General features: G+C 45.4%; 1 protein-coding gene across 2 annotated transcripts in view; it reads right to left on the bottom strand.

Annotated features, from left to right (window-relative positions):
- Window positions 1-18,710, bottom strand: part of arsb (arylsulfatase B) — a 109,563-nt gene that overhangs the window by 28,099 nt on the left and 62,754 nt on the right. For both annotated transcript variants that reach the window (XM_070879753.1, XM_070879754.1), the window contains exons 5-6: window positions 17,828-18,071; window positions 3,031-3,101 (exon numbers count right to left, since the gene is read on the bottom strand). In XM_070879753.1, the coding sequence (XP_070735854.1) occupies window positions 3,031-3,101; window positions 17,828-18,071 (315 nt within the window). The remainder of the gene's footprint in view (window positions 1-3,030; window positions 3,102-17,827; window positions 18,072-18,710) is intronic.

Raw genomic sequence — 18,710 nt, 5'->3', positions numbered from 1 at the left:
TAAGGCCCGTGCCACCCCTATATAGACACCCATCCATTTTGCAGTTTATTGCCTATATTCATCAATTAGAAAATTGCTGCAGCATTTTTCTGCTCATTGTCCAAACCCACATGAGTCATAATGGTATAATTAATTCCAGCCAGCAAATATGTCAGTGTTTTAGGCACCGTTATTCATTGAAGTGATCCTATTAACTTGGTTGGGCTCTTCGAACATGCCTGCAACCAAAATTACAGCCACGCATTCCAAACAAGGTAGAGAGGCAACAATGAACCAAACGGTAGAAAAAGTCCAACACTGATTGGAATTCTGCTAGCTTTGGTTACAACATTCAACATGAGCCAATTGGACCTCTGCACACCAGCAGAATTCAATTAAATTGAGCGTTCCTGTATAATGGTTTATAAATTGGCATACTCAAACAATGGAAGGAGGGGGGAGGGGGAAAGGGAAAGGGAAAGGAAGGAAGAAAAAAAAGAGGGGGGGGGAAAGAAGAGAACGGGGGGGGGGCGAGAAAGGGAGAGGGGAAGAGAACGGGGGGGGGGGGGAGAAAGAGAAGAGAACGGGACGGGGAGAAAGAGAAGAAAACGGGGGGGGGGGAGAAAGAGAAGAAAACGGGGGGGGGGGGAGAAAGAGAAGAAAACGGGGGGGGGGGGAGAAAAAGAGAAGAGAACGGGGGAGAAAGAGAAGAAAATGGGGGGGAGAAAGAGAAGAAAACGGGGGGGGGGGAGAAAGAGAAGAAAACGGGGGGGGGGGGAGAAAGAGAAGAAAACGGGGGGGGGGGGGAGAAAGAGAAGAAAACGGGGGGGGGGGGGAGAAAGAGAAGAAAACGGGGGGGGGGGGAGAAAGAGAAGAAAACGGGGGGGGGGGGAGAAAGAGAAGAAAACGGGGGGGGGGGGGAGAAAGAGAAGAAAACGGGGGGGGGGGGGAGAAAGAGAAGAGAACGGGGGGGGCGAGAAAGGAAGGGGGGAAGAGAACGGGGGGAGGGGGAGAAAGAGAAGAGAACGGGGGGGGAGAAAGAGAAGAGAACGGGGGAGAAAGAGAAGAAAATGGGGGTGGGGGGAGAAAGAGAAGAGAACGGGACGGGGGAGAAAGAGAAGAAAACGGGGGGGGGGAGAAAGAGAAGAAAACGGGGGGGGGGGAGAAAGAGAAGAAAACGGGGGGGGGGGAGAAAGAGAAGAAAACGGGGGGGGGGAGAAAGAGAAGAAAACGGGGGGGGGGGGAGAGAAAGAGAAGAGAACGGGGGGGGCGAGAAAGGAAGGGGGGAAGAGAACGGGGGGAGGGGGAGAAAGAGAAGAGAACGGGGGGGGGAGAAAGAGAAGAGAACGGGGGAGAAAGAGAAGAAAATGGGGGGGGAGAAAGAGAAGAAAATGGGGGTGGGGGGAGAAAGAGAAAAAAACGGGACGGGGGAGAAAGAGAAGAGAACGGGACGGGGGAGAAAGAGAAGAAAACGGGGGGGGGGGAGAAAGAAGAAAACGGGGGGGGGGGGGGAGAAAGAGAAGAAAACGGGGGGGGGAGAAAGAGAAGAAAACGGGGTGGGGGAGAAAGAGAAGAAAACGGGGTGGGGGAGAAAGAGAAGAAAACGGGGTGGGGGAGAAAGAGAAGAAAACGGGGTGGGGGAGAAAGAGAAGAAAACGGGGGGGGGGGGGGGAGAAAGAGAAGAAAACGGGGGGGGGGGGGGAGAAAGAGAAGAAAACGGGGGGGGGGGGGGAGAAAGAGAAGAAAACGGGGGGGGGGGGGGGGGGGGAAAGAGAAGAGAACGGGGGGGGCGAGAAAGGAAGGGGGGAAGAGAACGGGGGGAGGGGGAGAAAGAGAAGAGAACGGGGGGGGAGAAAGAGAAGAGAACGGGGGAGAAAGAGAAGAAAATGGGGGTGGGGGGAGAAAGAGAAGAGAACGGGACGGGGGAGAAAGAGAAGAAAACGGGGGGGGGGAGAAAGAGAAGAAAACGGGGGGGGGGAGAAAGAGAAGAAAACGGGGGGGGGAGAAAGAGAAGAGAACGGGGGAGAAAGAGAAGAAAATGGGGGTGGAGAAAGAGAAGAAAATGGGGGTGGAGAAAGAGAAGAAAATGGGGGTGGGGGAAGAAAGAGAAGAAAACGGGGGGGGGAGAAAGAGAAAAAAACGGGACGGGGGAGAAAGAGAAGAAAACGGGGGGGGGGGGGGAGAGAGAAAAGAAAACGGGGGGGGGGAGAAAGAAGAAAACGGGGGGGGGGGAGAAAGAGAAGAAAACGGGGGGGGGGGAGAAAGAGAAGAAAACGGGGTGGGGGAGAAAGAGAAGAAAACGGGGGGGGGGAGAAAGAGAAGAAAACGGGGTGGGGGAGAAAGAGAAGAGAACGGGACGGGGGAGAAAGAGAAGAGAACGGGACGGGGGAGAAAGAGAAGAAAACGGGGGGGGGGGAGAAAGAGAAGAAAGGGGGGGGGGGGAGAAAGAGAAGAAAGGGGGGGGGGAGAAAGAGAAGAGAACGGAGGGGGGGGGGGGGAGAAAGAGAAGAGAACGGGGGGGGGGGAGAAAGAGAAGAGAACGGGGGGGGAAAGAGAAGAGAACGGGGGGGGGGGGAGAAAGAGAAGAGAACGGGGGGGGAAAGAGAAGAGAACGGGGGGGAAAGAGAAGAGAACGGGGTTGGGGGTGGGAGTGGGGGGGAAAAAGGAGAGAGAGAGAGAGAGAGAGAGAGAGAGAGAGAGAGCGTGCGATGAGGGCAAGATGCTGTAAAGGGGGAGGGATGGGGGTAATCGGGGCAAGTTTTGGGTGTATTGAGAAGATGAAGTGGCGACAATGTTTGAAACCCAGGGGTGTGCACATATGCTCTTTTGCAGGGCTGAGGACTGATAATTAACCCACTTTGAAAACTACAGATATTCTTCTTCAGTAATCATTCTGCCATTTGTAGCACGATGGGTAAAGGTGAAAACCAAGCAGCAGGAAGATATTATTCAGTGCAAGTCTCTTACAGTTAAGGACAATATATGATAACCAATAGACACGCTCATTAACTTAGGAAGAATCAGTAAATATCTTCAGAGTGTTACACTTACATGGAGAGGTATCAACAAACAGCGGGTCGATGTTGTGAAGCAGCTCAGTTCTGGGTGAGGGATGTCCTTCACTGAAAGAGGGAGACGAATGAAGTTTATTTTTAAAACCTGCTGCACAACTGAACATCAGATAGGCCGATACACCACATTGTATTCCCAAAGCTCTCCATGTTGTTTATTCACAATTTAAGGGAATAAATGGGAGGATATATATCTGAGCAATAAACTCCATTAATATAGAATTGCAATTTAAACAAATGTGGTTGCATTGCATCAGAAGGCCAATTCGTTAGAAAGCAGTATTACCCATTACAGACGGCTGTGTCCACATCTCCTTCTCACGTTGAGTGACGCCTTGTACAGGACCTTGGTGAGACCACACCTGGAGTATTGTGTACAGTTTTGGTCTCATCAGCTGAGGAAGGACATTCTTGCTATTGAGGGAGTGCAGCGAAGGTTCACCAGACTGATTTCCGGGATGGCAGGACTGACATATGAAGAAAGACTGGATTGACATGGTTTATATTCACTGTCATTTAGAAGAATGAGAGGAAATCTCATAGAAACATATAAAATTCTGACAGGATTGGACAGGTTAGATGCAGGAAGAATGTTCCCGATGTTGGGGAAGTCCAGAAACAGGGGTCACAGTCTAAGGATAAGGGGTAAGCCATCAAGGACTGAGATGAGGAGAAACTTTTTCACCCAGAGAATTGTGAACCTATTGAATTCTCTACCACAGAAAGTTGTTGAGGCCAGTTAATTAGATATATTCAAAAGGGAGTTAGATGTGGCCCTTACGGCTAAAAGGATCAGGGGTTATGGGGAGAAGACAGGAGTGGGTTCTGAAGTTGCATGATCAACCATGATCATATTGAATGATGGTGCAGGCTCGAAGGGCCGAATGGCCTGCTCCTGCACCTATTTTCTATGCCTTCTGTCCCAATTCTATGGAAATATGGACATAGATATAGAAATAGGTGCAGGCGTAGGCCATTCGGCCCTTCGAGCCTACACTACCATTCAATAAGATCATGGCTGATCATTCACCTCAGTACCCCTTTCCTGCTTTCTCTCCATACCCCTTGATCCCTTTAGCCGTAAGGGCCATATCTAACTCCCTCTTGAATATATCCAATGAACTGGCATCAACAACTCTCTGCGGTAGAGAATTCCACAGGTTAACAACTCTGAGCGAAGAAGTTTCTCCTTATCTCAGTCCTAAATGGCTTACCCCTTATCCTTAGACCGTGTCCCCTGGTTCTGGACTTCCCCAACATCGGGAACATTCTTCCTGCATCTAACCTGTCCCCAGTCCAGTCAGAATTTTATGTGTTTCTATGAGATCCCCTCATATCCTTCTAAACTCCAGTGAATACAGGCCCAGTCGATCCAGTCTCTCCTCATATGTCAGTTCTGCCATCCCAGGAATCAGTCTGGTGAACCTTCGCTGCACTCCTTCAATAGCAAGAACATCCTTCCTCAGATTAGGAGACCAAAACGGAACACAATATTCCAGGTGAGGCCTCACCAAGGCTCTGTACAACTGCAGTAAGACTTCCCTGCTCCTATACTCAAATCCTCTAGCTATGAAGGTCAACATACCATTTGCCTTCTTCACCGCCTGCTGTACCTACATGCCAATTTTCAATGACTGATGTACCATGACACCCAGGTCTCATTGCATCTCCCCTTTTCCTAATCTGCCACCATTCAGATAATATTCTGCCTTTGTGTTTTTGCCACCAAAGTGGATAACCTCACATTAATCCACCTACGTTTGTCTTCACTAATCTTTTTCTCTTCACATATCTATAGAAGCTTTTGCAGTCAGTTTTTATATTCCCAGCAAGCTTCCCCTCATACTCTATTTTCCCCCTCCTAATTAAACCCTTTGTCCTCCTCTGCTGAATTCTAAATTTCTTCCAGTCCTCAGGTTTGCTGCTTTTTCTGGCCAATTTATATGCCTCTTCCTTGCATTTAATACTATTCTTAATTTCCCTTGTTAGCCATGGTTGAGCCACCTTCTCAGTTTTATTTTTACTCCAGACAGGGATGTACAATTGTTGAAATTCATCCATATGATCTTTAAATGTTTGCCATTACCTATCCACCGTCATAAGAACATAAGAACATAAGAATTAGGAACAGGAGTAGGCCATCTAGCCCCTTGAGCCTGCTCCGCCATTCAACAAGATCATGGCTGATCTGGCCGTGGACTCAGCTCCACTTACCAGCCCGCTCCCCGTAACCCTTAATTCCCTTATTGGTTAAAAATCTATCTATCTGTGACTTGAATACATTCAATGAGCTAGCCTCAACTGCTTCCTTGGGCAGAGAATTCCACAGATTCACAACCCTCTGGGAGAAGAAATTCCTTCTCAACTCGGTTTTAAATTGGCTCCCCCGTATTTTGAGGCTGTGCCCCCTAGTTCCTTTTAAGTATCATTCGCCAGTCTATTCACATCTTATACCATCGAAGCTACCTTTCTTTTTCAGGACCCTAGTCTCTGAATTAACTGCGACACTTTCCATCTTAATAAAGAATTCTACCATATTATGGTCACTCTTCCCCAAGGGGCCTCGCACAACCAGATTGCTAATTAGTCCCTTCTCATTACGCATCACCCAGTCTAGGATGGCCAACCCTCTCGTTGGTTCCTCGACATAATGGTCCAGAAAACCATCCCTAATACACTCCAGGAAATCCTCCTCCATCATATTGCTACCAGTTTGGTTAGCCCAATCGATATGTAGATTAAAGTTGCCCATGATAACTGCTGTACCTTTATTGCACGCATCCCTACTTTCTTGTTTGATGTTGTCCCCAACCTCACTACTACTGTTTGATGGTCTGTACACAACTCCCACTAGCGTTTTCGGCCCTTTGGTATTCTGCAGCTCTACCTATACAGATTCCACATCATCCAAGCTAATGTCCTTTCTTACTATTGCGTTAATTTCCTCTTTAACCAGCAACGCTACCCCACCTCCTTTTCCTTTCTGTCTATCCTTCCTGAATGTTGAATACCCCTGGACGTTGAGTTCCCAGCCTTGGTCACCCTGGAGCCATGTCTCCGTGAATCCAATTATATCATATTCATTAATTGCTGCCTGCACAGTTAATTCGTCCACCTTATTATGAATGCCCCTCGCATTGAGGCACAGAGCCTTCAGGCTTGTCTTAATACACTTTGCCCTTTTAGAATTTTGCTGTAATGTGGCCCTTTTTGATTTTTGCCTTGGGTTTCTCTGCCCTGCACTTTTACTTTTCTTCTGCCCCCATTCTACTTTCCTCTGTCTCCCTGCATAGGTTTCCATCACCCTGCCATATTAGTTTAACCCCTCAGCAACAGCACCAGCAAACATTCCCCCTAGGACATTGGTTCCGGTCCTGCCCTGCCCAGGTGTAGACCGTTCGGTTTGTACTGGTCCCACCTCCCCCAGAACTGGTTTCAATGTCCCAGGAATTTAAATCCCTCCCTTCTGCACCACTCCTCAAACCACGTATTCCTCTGAGCTATCCTGCGATTCCTACTCTGACTAGCACGTGGCACTGGTAGCAATCCTGAGATTACTACCTTTGAGGTCCTACTTTTTAATTTAACTCCTAGCTCCCTAAATTCAGCTTGTAGGACCTCATCCTGTTTTTTACCGATATCGTTGGTACCTATATGTACCACGACAACTGGCTGTTTCCCCTCCCCCTCCAAAATGTCCTGCAGCCGCTCCAAGACATCCTTGACCCTTGCACCAGGGAGACAACATACCATCCTGGAGTCTTGATTGCGGCCGCAGAAACGTCTGTCTATTCTCCTTACAATAGAATCCCCTACCACTATAGCTCTCCCACTCTTGCCTGCCCTCCTGTGCAGCAGAGCCACCCACGGTGCCATGAACTTGGCTACTGCTGCCATCCCCTGATGAGTCATCCCCCTCAACAGTACCCAAAATGGTATATTTGTTTTGGAGGGGGATGACAGCAGGGGACCCCTGCACTACCTTCCTTCCACTGCTCTTCCTGCTGGTCACCCATTCCCTATCTGCCTGCGTATCCTTTACCTGCGGTGTGACCAACTCACTAAACGTGCTATTCACGACATCCTCAGCATCGTGGATGCTCCAGAGTGAATCCATGCGCAGCTCCAGTGCCGCAATGCAGTCTGTCAGGAGCTGCAGTGGGATACGCTTCCTGCACATGTAGTCTTCAGGGACACTGGACGGGTCCGAGTTCCCACATAGCACAGGAGGAGCACGACACGTGTCCGAGCTCTCCTGCCATGACTTAACCCTTAGATTAACTTAATTTGGCAACAATGATAAAGGTTACCTATTGATAAAGGAAAAGGAAAAGAAAAATTACTCACCAGCCAATCACTTACCCCCTTGGCTGTGACGTCACCCTTCGGTTTCTTTCTTACTTTTTTGACTTCTCTCCCGGCACCGCGCTGCCTCCTCGATCTGCCAGTGGCTGCTCCAACTGTTGGGCCTTTATAGGCCTCCCGACTCACCGCACCGCCTCCTCGATCTCCCGCTGGCTGCTTCCCGACTGTTGGGCTTTTATAGGCCTCCCAACTCACCGCGCTGCCTCCTCGATCTCCCGCTGGCTGCTTCCCGACTGTTGGGCTTTTATAGGCCTCCCAACTCACCGCGCTGCCTCCTCGATCTCCCGCTGGCTGCTTCCCGACTGTTGGGCTTTTATAGGCCTCCCGACTCACCGCGCCGCCTCCTCGTCGACGACTCACCGTTCCCCGGCTGTTCGGCCTTTTATAGGCTCACCGTGTTGCCTCCTCCTCAGAGATTCCTAGATACCTTCTCCTTCCATGACGAGATAATGTAGCCAAACTATCTTGGAATGGTGCTGCGCTCTCAGTACTGATCACCTAGACAGGACTGGTTCACTTCCGGTGTGGAATGCTCAGCTTTCATACCATGTAACAATAGCTATTAGTCTACTCAATAATATTGTTTTGTTCCTTTTATCCTTCTCTTGTATTACGGTCAGAAAGAAAAAAATCAATAATGTGTGCTAACATCCACACGTTAAAATGCTCCCTTGCGCCATCTTCACAGTAGTGAAGGGCAGTGATGTATTTGGTGCAGAAACCAGGAGGTTTAGGGTACATTTCCATGGTCAAGACCAGTCCTTAATGGAGTGTCAGATTATATAGACTGGTTTGCTGGCTACAGCAGCGAAACCTGTTAGTGCCTGTTACAGTTGATATTAGATTACTGCATTAATAGAGCTTTGGGATGAGGAGAAGATTACATTCCACTTGCTCTTAGCTGTGTCGGGGGGGGGGGGGGGGGGTGGGGGGCGGGGGATAGCAAAAGGGATTTTTTTGTGTTAATAACCTTCTAATTCCTCCCCCCATCCAATTTGTCACCACTCCGTTCTCTCTGGGTCACGCATCATCCTTCAATTCAAGGAGGTGATTGGATCATTTGTTCCCAGAACTCTGCTAATACTGCTCTCAACTGGAACCCTAGAGGTGCACAATGGTGTCACCGACAGAACTGTCCTGGATGTGAAAGTCCTTACAATTTTCTCTCCTTGTGTTGAGGGGTCTCCCACTATGTTATGACTGAGATCAGTGATTCAGTGAAGGGGAATTGGTGGGGGGGGGGGCAGGAGTGTGGGGAGGGTGGTCGCAGAGCAGAGCTGCACCCCATTAATTGCTAGCAGGGCTAACATAGAAAAGAAAGATCTTGCATTTATACAGTGGCTTTCACATCATTCAAGTGCCCCAAAGTGAAAGGAGGAAAGGATTATATTTATATAGTGCCTTTCACAACCTCAGGACTTCCCAGTGCACTTTACAGTCAATTAAGTACTTTTGAAGCATAGTTATTGTTGTACTATATCCCACAAACAGCAATGTGATAATGACCAGATAATATGTTGTGTTGCTGGTTGAGGGATAAATATTGGCCAGGACAGCGGGAGGGTGAACTCCCTGGCTCTTCTTCAAAATAGTGCGATGGGATCTTTTATATCCACGTGAGAGAGCAGACAGGGCCTCAGTTTAATGTCTCATCCGCAAGTGGGAAAATGTGAGGTTATCCACTTTGGTAGGAAAAACAAAAAAGCAAATTATTTTTTAAATGGGGAGAGATTACAAAATGAAGAGGTAGAGGAATCTGGGGGTCCTTGTACAGGAAACACAAAAAGTGAGTCTGCAGGTACAGCAAGTAATTAGGAAGGCAAATGGAATGTTGGCCTTTATTGCAAGGGGGATAGAGTATAAAAGCAGAGAAGTCCTGCTCCAACTGTACAGGGCGCTGGTGAGACCACACCTGAAGTACTGCGGCTGTTTTGGTCTCCTTATTTAAAGGAGAGATATACTTGCATTGGAGGCTGTTCATAGAAGGTTCACGAGGTTGATTCCAGAGATGAAGGGGATGTCTTATGAAGAAAGATTGAGCAGGTTGGGCCTATACTCATTGGAGTTTAGATGAATTAGAGGTGATCTTATTGAAAGGTTTAAGATTCTGTGGGGGCTTGATAGGGTTCATGCAGAGAGAAGGTTTCTCCTCAAGGGGGAATCTAGAACTGGGGGGCATAGTTTCAGAATAACTGAGATGAGGAGGAATTTCTTCTCTCAGAGGGTCGTGAATCTTTGGAATTTTCTATCCCAGACAGCTCTGGAGGCTGGGTCATTGAATATATTTAAGGTGGAGATATACAGATGTTTGAATGATAAGGGAGTCAAGGGTTATGGGGAGCAGGCCAGGGAAGTGGTGTTGAGGCCAAAATCAGATCAGCCTTGATCTCATTGAATAGCGGAACAGGCTCGAGGGGTCAAAGGGCCTACTCCTGCTCCTATTCCTTATATTCTATGTAAGACAGCACTTTCAAAAGTGCAGCACTCCATTGGATGTGAAAGTGCTTCACATCCAATGAATTACTTCAAAATAAGAAAATACAGCTTTTAAATTGGAATGAAGAGAGTTTAAAATATAGTTTTCTCTATTTCAACTTCATAACCAGAATTAGTCTCATTTTACATTACTGTTGAAAATAACATTCACTACAAATCAAATCTATGCCAAGAACCTACCGAAAGAAGCATAAACGTTAATCTTGCTGAGAAACAAACCCAGCATTGTTCACCAAACAGGTCATTTACAACACAACAGCCTACACTACAGTAACAAGGTTAATTCACACATTCCTGGAACACAGCGAAACTCAGCTGCTCAGATATCACAAGAAAGGGGATGCCTTAAAACCCACACTTACATGTCACCACATACCAATTCAGACTCTAATTTTGAAAAACGAGGCACTGAGTTAATGAATAACATAAGTTGTTAATGCAGTGACCCACCATCCCTGCTAGAACATCCTTGCACACCAGGTGCAGCATTTCAGTGACCAGCTTTCTAACCCAGTGTAGAAGGAAAAATAAAAATGATTCACCTCAACAAATGAATAAAATGAGTTTCAAGTCACCTCTAAAGTAACTGTTAGTTTAACCTGTGTGTATTAAAATAGGCCAGCATTTGAAATATCAGGCCCTTTGAGAGAAACCTATAGGGCCCGAACCTGGTGGAACATAAGAACATAAGGACATAAGAATTAGGAGCAGAAGTAGGCCATCTAGCCCCTCGAGCCTGCTCCGCCATTCAACAAGATCATGGCTGATCTGGCCGTGGACTCAGCTCCACTTACCCGCCTGCTCCCTGTAACCCTTAATTCCCTTATTGGTTAAAAATCTATCTATCTGTGACTTGAATACATTCAATGAGCTAGCCTCAACTGCTTCCTTGGGCAGAGAATTCCACAGATTTACAACACTGTGGGAGAAGAAATTCCTTCTCAACTCGGTTTTAAATTGGCTCCCCCGTATTTTGAGGCTGTGCCCCCTAGTTCTAGTCTCCCCTACCAGTGGAAACAACCTCTCTGCCTCTATCTTGTCTATCCCTTTCATTATTTTAAATGTTTCTATAAGATCACTCCTCATCCTTCTGAACTCCAACGAGTAAAGACCCAGTCTACTCAATCTATCATCATAAGGTAACCCCCTCATCTCTGGAATCAGCCCAATGAATCGTCTCTGTACCCCCTCCAAAGCTAGTGTATCCTTCCTTAAGTAAGGTGACCAAAACTGCACGCAGTACTCCAGGTGCGGTCTCACCAATACCCTGTACAGTTGCAGCAGGACCTCCCTGCTTTTGTGCTCCATCCCTCTCACAATGAAGGCCAACATTCCATTCGCCTTCCTGATTACCTGCTGCACCTGCAAACTAACTTTTTGGGGTTCATGCACAAGGACCCCCAGGTCCCTCTGCACCGCAGCATGTTGTGATTTCTCCCCATTCAAATAATATTCCCTTTTACTGTTTTTTTTTTTCCCCCCCCCCCAAGGTGGATGACCTCACATTTTCCGACATTGTATTCCATCTGCCAAACCTTAGCCCATTCGCTTAACCTATCTAAATCTCTTTGCAGCCTCTCTGTTTCCTCTACACAACCCGCTTTCCCACTAATCTTTGTGTCATCTGCAAATTTTGTTACACTACACTCTGTCCCCTCTTCCAGGTCATCTATGTATATTGTAAACAGTTGTGATCCCAGCACCGATCCCTGTGGCACACCACTAACCACCGATTGCCAACCTGAAAAGGACCCATTTATCACGACTCTGCTTTCTGTTAGTTAGCCAATTCTCGATCCATGCTAATACATTTCCTGACTCCGCGTACCTTTATCTTCTGCAGTAACCTTGTGTGGCACCTTATCGAATGCCTTTTGGAAATCTAAATACACCACATCCATCGGTACACCTCTATCCACCATGTTCATTATATCCTCAAAGAATTCCAGTAAATTAGTTAAACATGATTTCCCCTTCATGAATCCATGTTGTGTCTGCTTGATTGCACTATTCCTATCTAGATGTCCCGCTATTTCTTCCTTAATGATAGCTTCAAGCATTTTCCCCACTACAGATGTTAAACTAACCAGCCTATAGTTACCTGCCTTTTGTCTGCCCCCTTTTTTAAACAGAGGCATTACATTAGCTGCTTTCCAATCCGATGGTACCTTCCCAGAGTCCAGAGAATTTTGGTAGATTATAACCAATGCATCTGCTGTAACTTCCGCCATCTCTTTTAATACCCTTTGAGTGAAGAAATGTGTCCTCATGCCAGTAATAAATGGCCAACCCCTTATCCTGAAACTGTGACCTCTAGTTCCAGACTCTCAGCAACTACCCTGTCAAGCCTTCCAAGAATTTTATACATTGCAATGGAATCACCCCTCATTCTTCTAAACTCCAGAAAATATAGGCCCATTCTACTCAATCTCTCCTCAAATGACAGACCTCTCATCCCAGAAATCACATTGGTGAACCTTCGTTGCACTCCTTCCAAGGCAAGTATATTCTTTCTTAGTTAAGGAGACCAAAACTGTACGCTACTCCAAGTGTGGTCTCACCAAAGCCCTATATAATTGCAGCAAGACTTCCTTACTCTTGTACTCCAACCCGGTTGCAATAAAGGCTAACCTTCCTAATTGCGTGTGGTACTTGCATGTTAACTTTCTGTGATTCATGTAGAAGGACACCCAAATCCCTCTGAATACCAACATTTAGTAGTATCTCACCTTTTAAAAAATATTTTGCTTTTCCATTCTTCTCATCCAAGTTGATAATTTCACACATCTGCCACCTTCTTACCCAATCACTTAACCTGTCTATATCCCTTTGCAGCCTCTCTGCGTCCTCTTCAAAATTTACTTTCTAGCCTAGCTTTGTATCGGCAGCAATCTTGGATATATTACACCCGATCCCCTCATCTAAGCCATTGATATAGGTTCTAAATAGAGACCCAAGCACCGAAACTTGCGGCACTCCACTAGTTACACCCTGCCATCCCAAAAATCATCCATTTATTCCAACTCTGTTTCTGCCCATTAACCAATCCTCAATCCATGCTAATGTATTACTGCCAATCCCATGAGCCCTAAATTGTGAAAAAACCTCTTGTGTGGCACCTTATCTAATGCCTTTTGAAAATCCAAGTATACTACATCCACTGGTTCCCCTTTATCCATCCTACTAGTTACATCTTCAAAAAAACTCCAATAGATTTGTCAAACACAATTTCTCTTTCATAAAATCGTGCTACTCTGCCCAATCATTGTGATTTTCCAAGTGCCCTGTTGCCTCATCCTTAATAATAGATTCTTACATTTTCTCCACTACTGATGTCAGGCTAACTGGCCTACAGTACCCGGTTTTCTCTTTCCCTCCTTTCTTGAAAAGTGGGGTTACATTTGCTATCTTCCAATCTACAGGGACCGTTATAGCATCTAGGGAATTCTGGAAGATCAAAACTAACGCATCCACTATCTCTGCAGCCACCTCTTTTAAAACCCTAGGATGTAGGCCAGTGGGTCCAGGGGATATGTTGGCTTTTAGTCGCATTAATTTCTCCAGTACTTATTTACTAATATTAATTACTTTAAGTTCCCCACTCTCATTAGATCCTTGGTTCCCCACAATTTCCATTCTGTTTTGTATCGACTGTGAAGGCAGACACACAAAATATTTGTTTAATGTCTCTGCCATTTTCTTATTCCCCATTATAATTTCAGCTGTCTCTGCCTCTAAGGGACCCACATTTACATTCGCTAATCTCTTCCTTTTTACATACTTGTAAAAGTTCTTAAAATGATAGACTTCCAAGACAGACAGACTGGTGAATGGGTGGACACGTGAAAGATAAAATTTAATGCAGAAATTGTGAAGTGATACATTTTGGTAGAAAGAATGAGGAGAGGACATATAAACTAAATGGTACAATCTTAAAAGCAGGTGCATGAACAGAGAGACTTGGGGGTTATGTGTGCACAAATCATTGAAGGTGGCAGGGCAGGTTGAGAAAGCAGGTAAAAAAGCTTATGGGATCCTGGGCTTCATAAATAGAGGTATAGAGTACAAAAGTGTGGAAATTATAATGAGAACCTGTATAAAACACTGATTTGGCCCCAACTGGAATACTGTTTCCAATTATAAGCACCACACTTTAGGAAGGATGTGAAGGCCTTAGAGAAGGTGCAAAAAAGATTTATGAAAATGATTCCAGGAATGAGGGACGTCAGTTACTTTGATAGACTGGGGAAGCTGGGGTTGTTCTCCTTGGAGCAGAGAAGATTAAGATGAGATTTGATAGAGGTGTTCAAAATCATGAGGGGTCTGGACAGAGTAGAGAGAGAGAAACTGTTCTCATTGGCGGAAGGGTCAAGAACCAAAGGGCACAGATTTGTGATTGGCAAAAGAACTAAATGTGACGCAAGAAAATAGATTAAGATTTGGAATGGACTGCCTGAAAGTGTGGTGGAGGCAGACTCAATCTTATCTTTCAAAAGGGAGTCGGACAAGTATCTGAAGGAAAAGCATTTGCAGGGTTATGGGAAAAGGGCAGGGGAGTGGGACTAGCTGAGAGTCGGCACGGGCTCGACAGGCCGAATGGCCTTCTTCCGTGCTGTAACCAGTCTACGATTCTATAATCTGTTTTTATATTTCTTGCTAGTTTGCTCTCATTAAATTTTCTCCCTTTATCAATTTCTTGGTCACCCTTTGCTGATTTTTAAAATGCTTCCAATCGGCTTACTACTCTTTTTGGCAACATTGTAACCCTTTTCTTTTAATCCAACACTTTTCCTTAACTTCCCTAGTTAACCAAGGTTGTACCACTTTTCCACTGGAGTTTTTATTGCTCAAGGGAATGTATATTCATTGAGATTTATGAATTATTTCTTTAAATGTTTGCAATTGCTTATCTACCATGAAATCTAATTTTCCAATCTACTTTAGCCAACTTGCCCCTCATACCTCCATAATAGGCTTTGTTCAAATCCAAGATGCTAGTTTCGGACTTAACCACATCACTCTCAAACTTAAATTGAAATTCTATCATCATATGATCACTCTTCCCCAGAGGATCCTTTACTATAAAGGTTAGTAATTAACCCTGTCTCATTACAAAATGCTAGATCTAAAATACCCTGTCCGCTAGTTGGTTTCTCATTGTGTCCAACCCTTAAAGGCAACCAGACCAAGGGTTCTATATTCTATAAAGATCTTAATACCAGCATAAAGAATCATAGAAGTTTACAGCACAGAAGGATGCAATTTCAGTCCATCATGTCCATGCCAGCCAATAAGAGGCAATCCAGCCTAATCCCACTTTCCAGCTCTAGGTTCATAACCGTGCAGGCTACGGCACTTCAGGTACATATCCAAGTACTTTTTAAATGTGGTGAGGGTTTCTGCCTTTACCACCCTTTCAGGCAATGAGTTCCAGACCCCCACAACCCTCAGGGGATTTGAGGGGAAATGTTTTCATCCACTCAACCTTCTACCAATTACTTTAAATTTATGCCCCCTGGTTGTTGACCCCTCTGCTGAAGGAAATAGGCCCTTTCTATCCACTATATCCAGGCCTCTCAATTTTATACATCTCAATGAGGTATCCCTTCAGCCTCCTCTGTTCCAATGAAAACAATTCCAGCCTATCTAATCTATCCTCATAGCTTAGATTCTCCACCCCCGGCAACATCCTCGTAAATCGCCTCTGTATTCTCTCCAGTGCAATCACATCCTTCCTGTAATGCAGTGACCAGAACTGCATGCAGCACTCCAGCTGTGGCCTAACCAGTGTTTTATACAGTTCAAGCATAACCCCCCTGCTCGTGTATTCTATGCCTCGGCTAATAAAGGCAAGCATCCCGTATGCCTTCTTAACCATCTTATCTACCTGGCCCACTACTTTCAGGGATCTGTTGACATGCACTCCCAGGTCCCTTTGTTCCTCTACACTTCTCAATGTCTTACCATTTATTGTGCATTTCCTTTCCTTGTTAGCCCTCCCCAAATGCATTACCTCACACTTGTTTTCTAGATTTAGTGATAAATCCCAGAATGCACCCATTTCTAATCAGGAGACATTCTATATTTTGTCTTTCAATATGAATTTTAGCTAGACTTAGTTTCCATTATTTCTTGCTGAGAATAGAATAGTCGGTGTACAGGTGGAATATACATCAAGTTGTCCAGGTTACAGCTCCAATAATCTGTGACCCTTGATTATTTGTAAAGTTTAACTTTTGAAAGTAAAATGGGTTTCTTCTGATAACTAATTACATGGAAATGTGTTTGACTTTGAACAAAGTATTTTTTATTTGTTGTCAGGATGTGGGCAGTACTGGCAAGGCTGTATTTATGCCCCCCTTAGGAGGTATAGGTCAAGAACAGCATGGTCATGGGAACACCACCTCCAAGTCACAAACCATCCCAACTTGGACATATATTGTTGTTTCTTCATCTTTGCTGGAATTCCCTATTTAACACTAATGTAGCAGCACCATGACCACAGGGACTGCAATGGTTCAAGGCGAAGCCCCACCACCATCTTCTCAAAGCAATAAATGTAGCTTTGCCAGTGTCTCCCACATGCAAAGAAACAAAACAAAAACACGACCAAGGGATGTCCTAAAGTGTTTCACAGCTGATTATTACTTTTGAAATATAGGCAAATGCACAGCCAATCTGCTACAAATGAGCATGAGGGAGATAGGACTGGAAGAGTATACTGCTAGGGTTAGATGGAGAGGGGCTGAATGGCTTGTTTCTGTGCTGTAGACTTGATGTGACAGCAAAGTCCCACAAACAGCAATGGCCACATATTGCTATTAGTTGAGGGATAAATGTTAGCTGGGACCCCAGAATTCTTCATTTCTTCAAACAATGCCAAAGGATGTTTTGCACCCACCAAAAATGGCAGATGGGGCCTCGGTTTAACATCTGAAAGACAGCCCCCTGCGACAATGCAGCGTTCGCTCAATACTGCAATGTCAGTCTAGATTACGTTCTGAAGTGTCCGGAGTGGTGCTTGGAACCTATGACGTTCTGATTCAGAGGCAAGAGCACTACCATTGAGCCAAGACCAATATCAAGTTAAACTTTTTGAAGAGCCGTAGGTAGGCCAGATATTACTGGAAGCCTAACCTAGAAACCATTGGAGTTTGACAGGGTCTCCACTTCAAAACTCAGATCACAGCACAAAATTGCTGAAAATTTGGCAACCTTACCCAGAAGTCTATGAGGATGGCTACTGCTGTGAAGTGTAAATATTGATACTTCAATACAGAATGGTGAGGTACCGAATACTCTCTGACACATCTTCCTCCCTCAAAACAGTGCTAAATATTTTTATTGAACATTTTATGTTTTACATAAGAATTAGGAACAGGAGTAGGCCATCGAGCCCCTCGAGCCTGCTCCGCCATTCAATAAGATCATGGCTGATCTGGCCGTGGACTCAGCTCCACTTACCCGCCCGCTCCCCGTAACCCTTAATTCCCTTATTGGTTAAAAATCTATCTATCTGTGACTTGAATACATTCAATGAGCCACCCTCAACTGCTTCCTTGGGCAGAGAATTCCACAGATTCACAACCCTCTGAGAGAAGAAATTCCTTCTCAACTCGGTTTTAAATTGGCTCCCCCGTATTTTGAGGCTGTGCCCCCTAGTTCTCCCCGACCAGTGGAAACAACCTCTCCGCCTCTATCTTGTCTATCCCTTTTATTATTTTAAATGTTTCTATAAGATCACCCCTCATCCTTCTGAACTCCAACGAGTAAAGACCCAGTCTACTCAATCTATCATCATAAGGTAACCCCCTCATCTCCGGAATCAGCCCAATGAATCGTCTCTGTACCCCCTCCAAAGCTAGTATATCCTTCCTGAAGTAAGGTTTTGCTCTGTAGTTCTAGATACACAGTACCTGATGGTTTTCCACACGTCAAAGCCATCCAGTGGTTTGGTGCCATTAGTGGATCCTTCAGCCAGAGACACTAATGTAGGGAGCCAATCAGAGATGTGAATGAGTTCTCGATTAACTCTGCTCTTCTGCTTTAGCAGGGGGCTGGTGACAAAAGCCACTCCGCGGACACCTCCTTCCCACAGTGTCCACTTCCTTCCTCGCAGAGGCCAGTTGTTTCCACCCTCCATGGTCTGTCCTCCATTGTCTGAAAAAGTGGTAGAAAAAGAAACACTGTTGAAGTCTTGGAGATGCCCTTATGCAGATTAAACCACTCCCTTGGTCAGAATCATCCCACAAAAGGAAATCAGGCAAGAAAAAAAAGAAGTGTGATGGTCTTGCTAAAAGATCTATTCCTAATTCAAAAGGCTGTAGATTCAAAATGTTGCTGCACAAAATCTCCCCTTGACTGTGTCATTTACATTGCTTAATTCAAACTATTGGATAATTCAAATTTCTTAGCACATAAAAAGTGCTTTTGAATTAACATTCAATGTCTGCCTACAATGCCCTTCACATCCTCAGGGCATTCCAAAGCACTCTGCATCCAAGAATTCTTTTTGAAATGTAGTCACTGTTTATGTAGGAAAGTGTGGTATCCAGTTTGCACACAGCTAGACCCCACAAAAAGCAAATGAGAGGAATGACCAGTTAATCTGTTTCTTGGTGGTGTTGGTTGAGGGAAGAATGTTGGCCACCACCTTGGGAAAACTTAGTGCTCTTCTTGGAACACCATGGCATCTTTAATGTTCACCAAAGCAAGCAGATAGGGCCTCAAGTTTAACATCCCATCTGAAGGTTCACCACTTCCTCGGTGTTGTCAGGTTGCTTATTCGACATTTAGTCC

This window comes from Pristiophorus japonicus, chromosome 1 (genome assembly GCF_044704955.1).
Source record: "Pristiophorus japonicus isolate sPriJap1 chromosome 1, sPriJap1.hap1, whole genome shotgun sequence".
NCBI lineage: Eukaryota > Metazoa > Chordata > Chondrichthyes > Pristiophoridae > Pristiophorus > Pristiophorus japonicus.
This window is presented reverse-complemented; position numbering and strand designations above follow the sequence as displayed.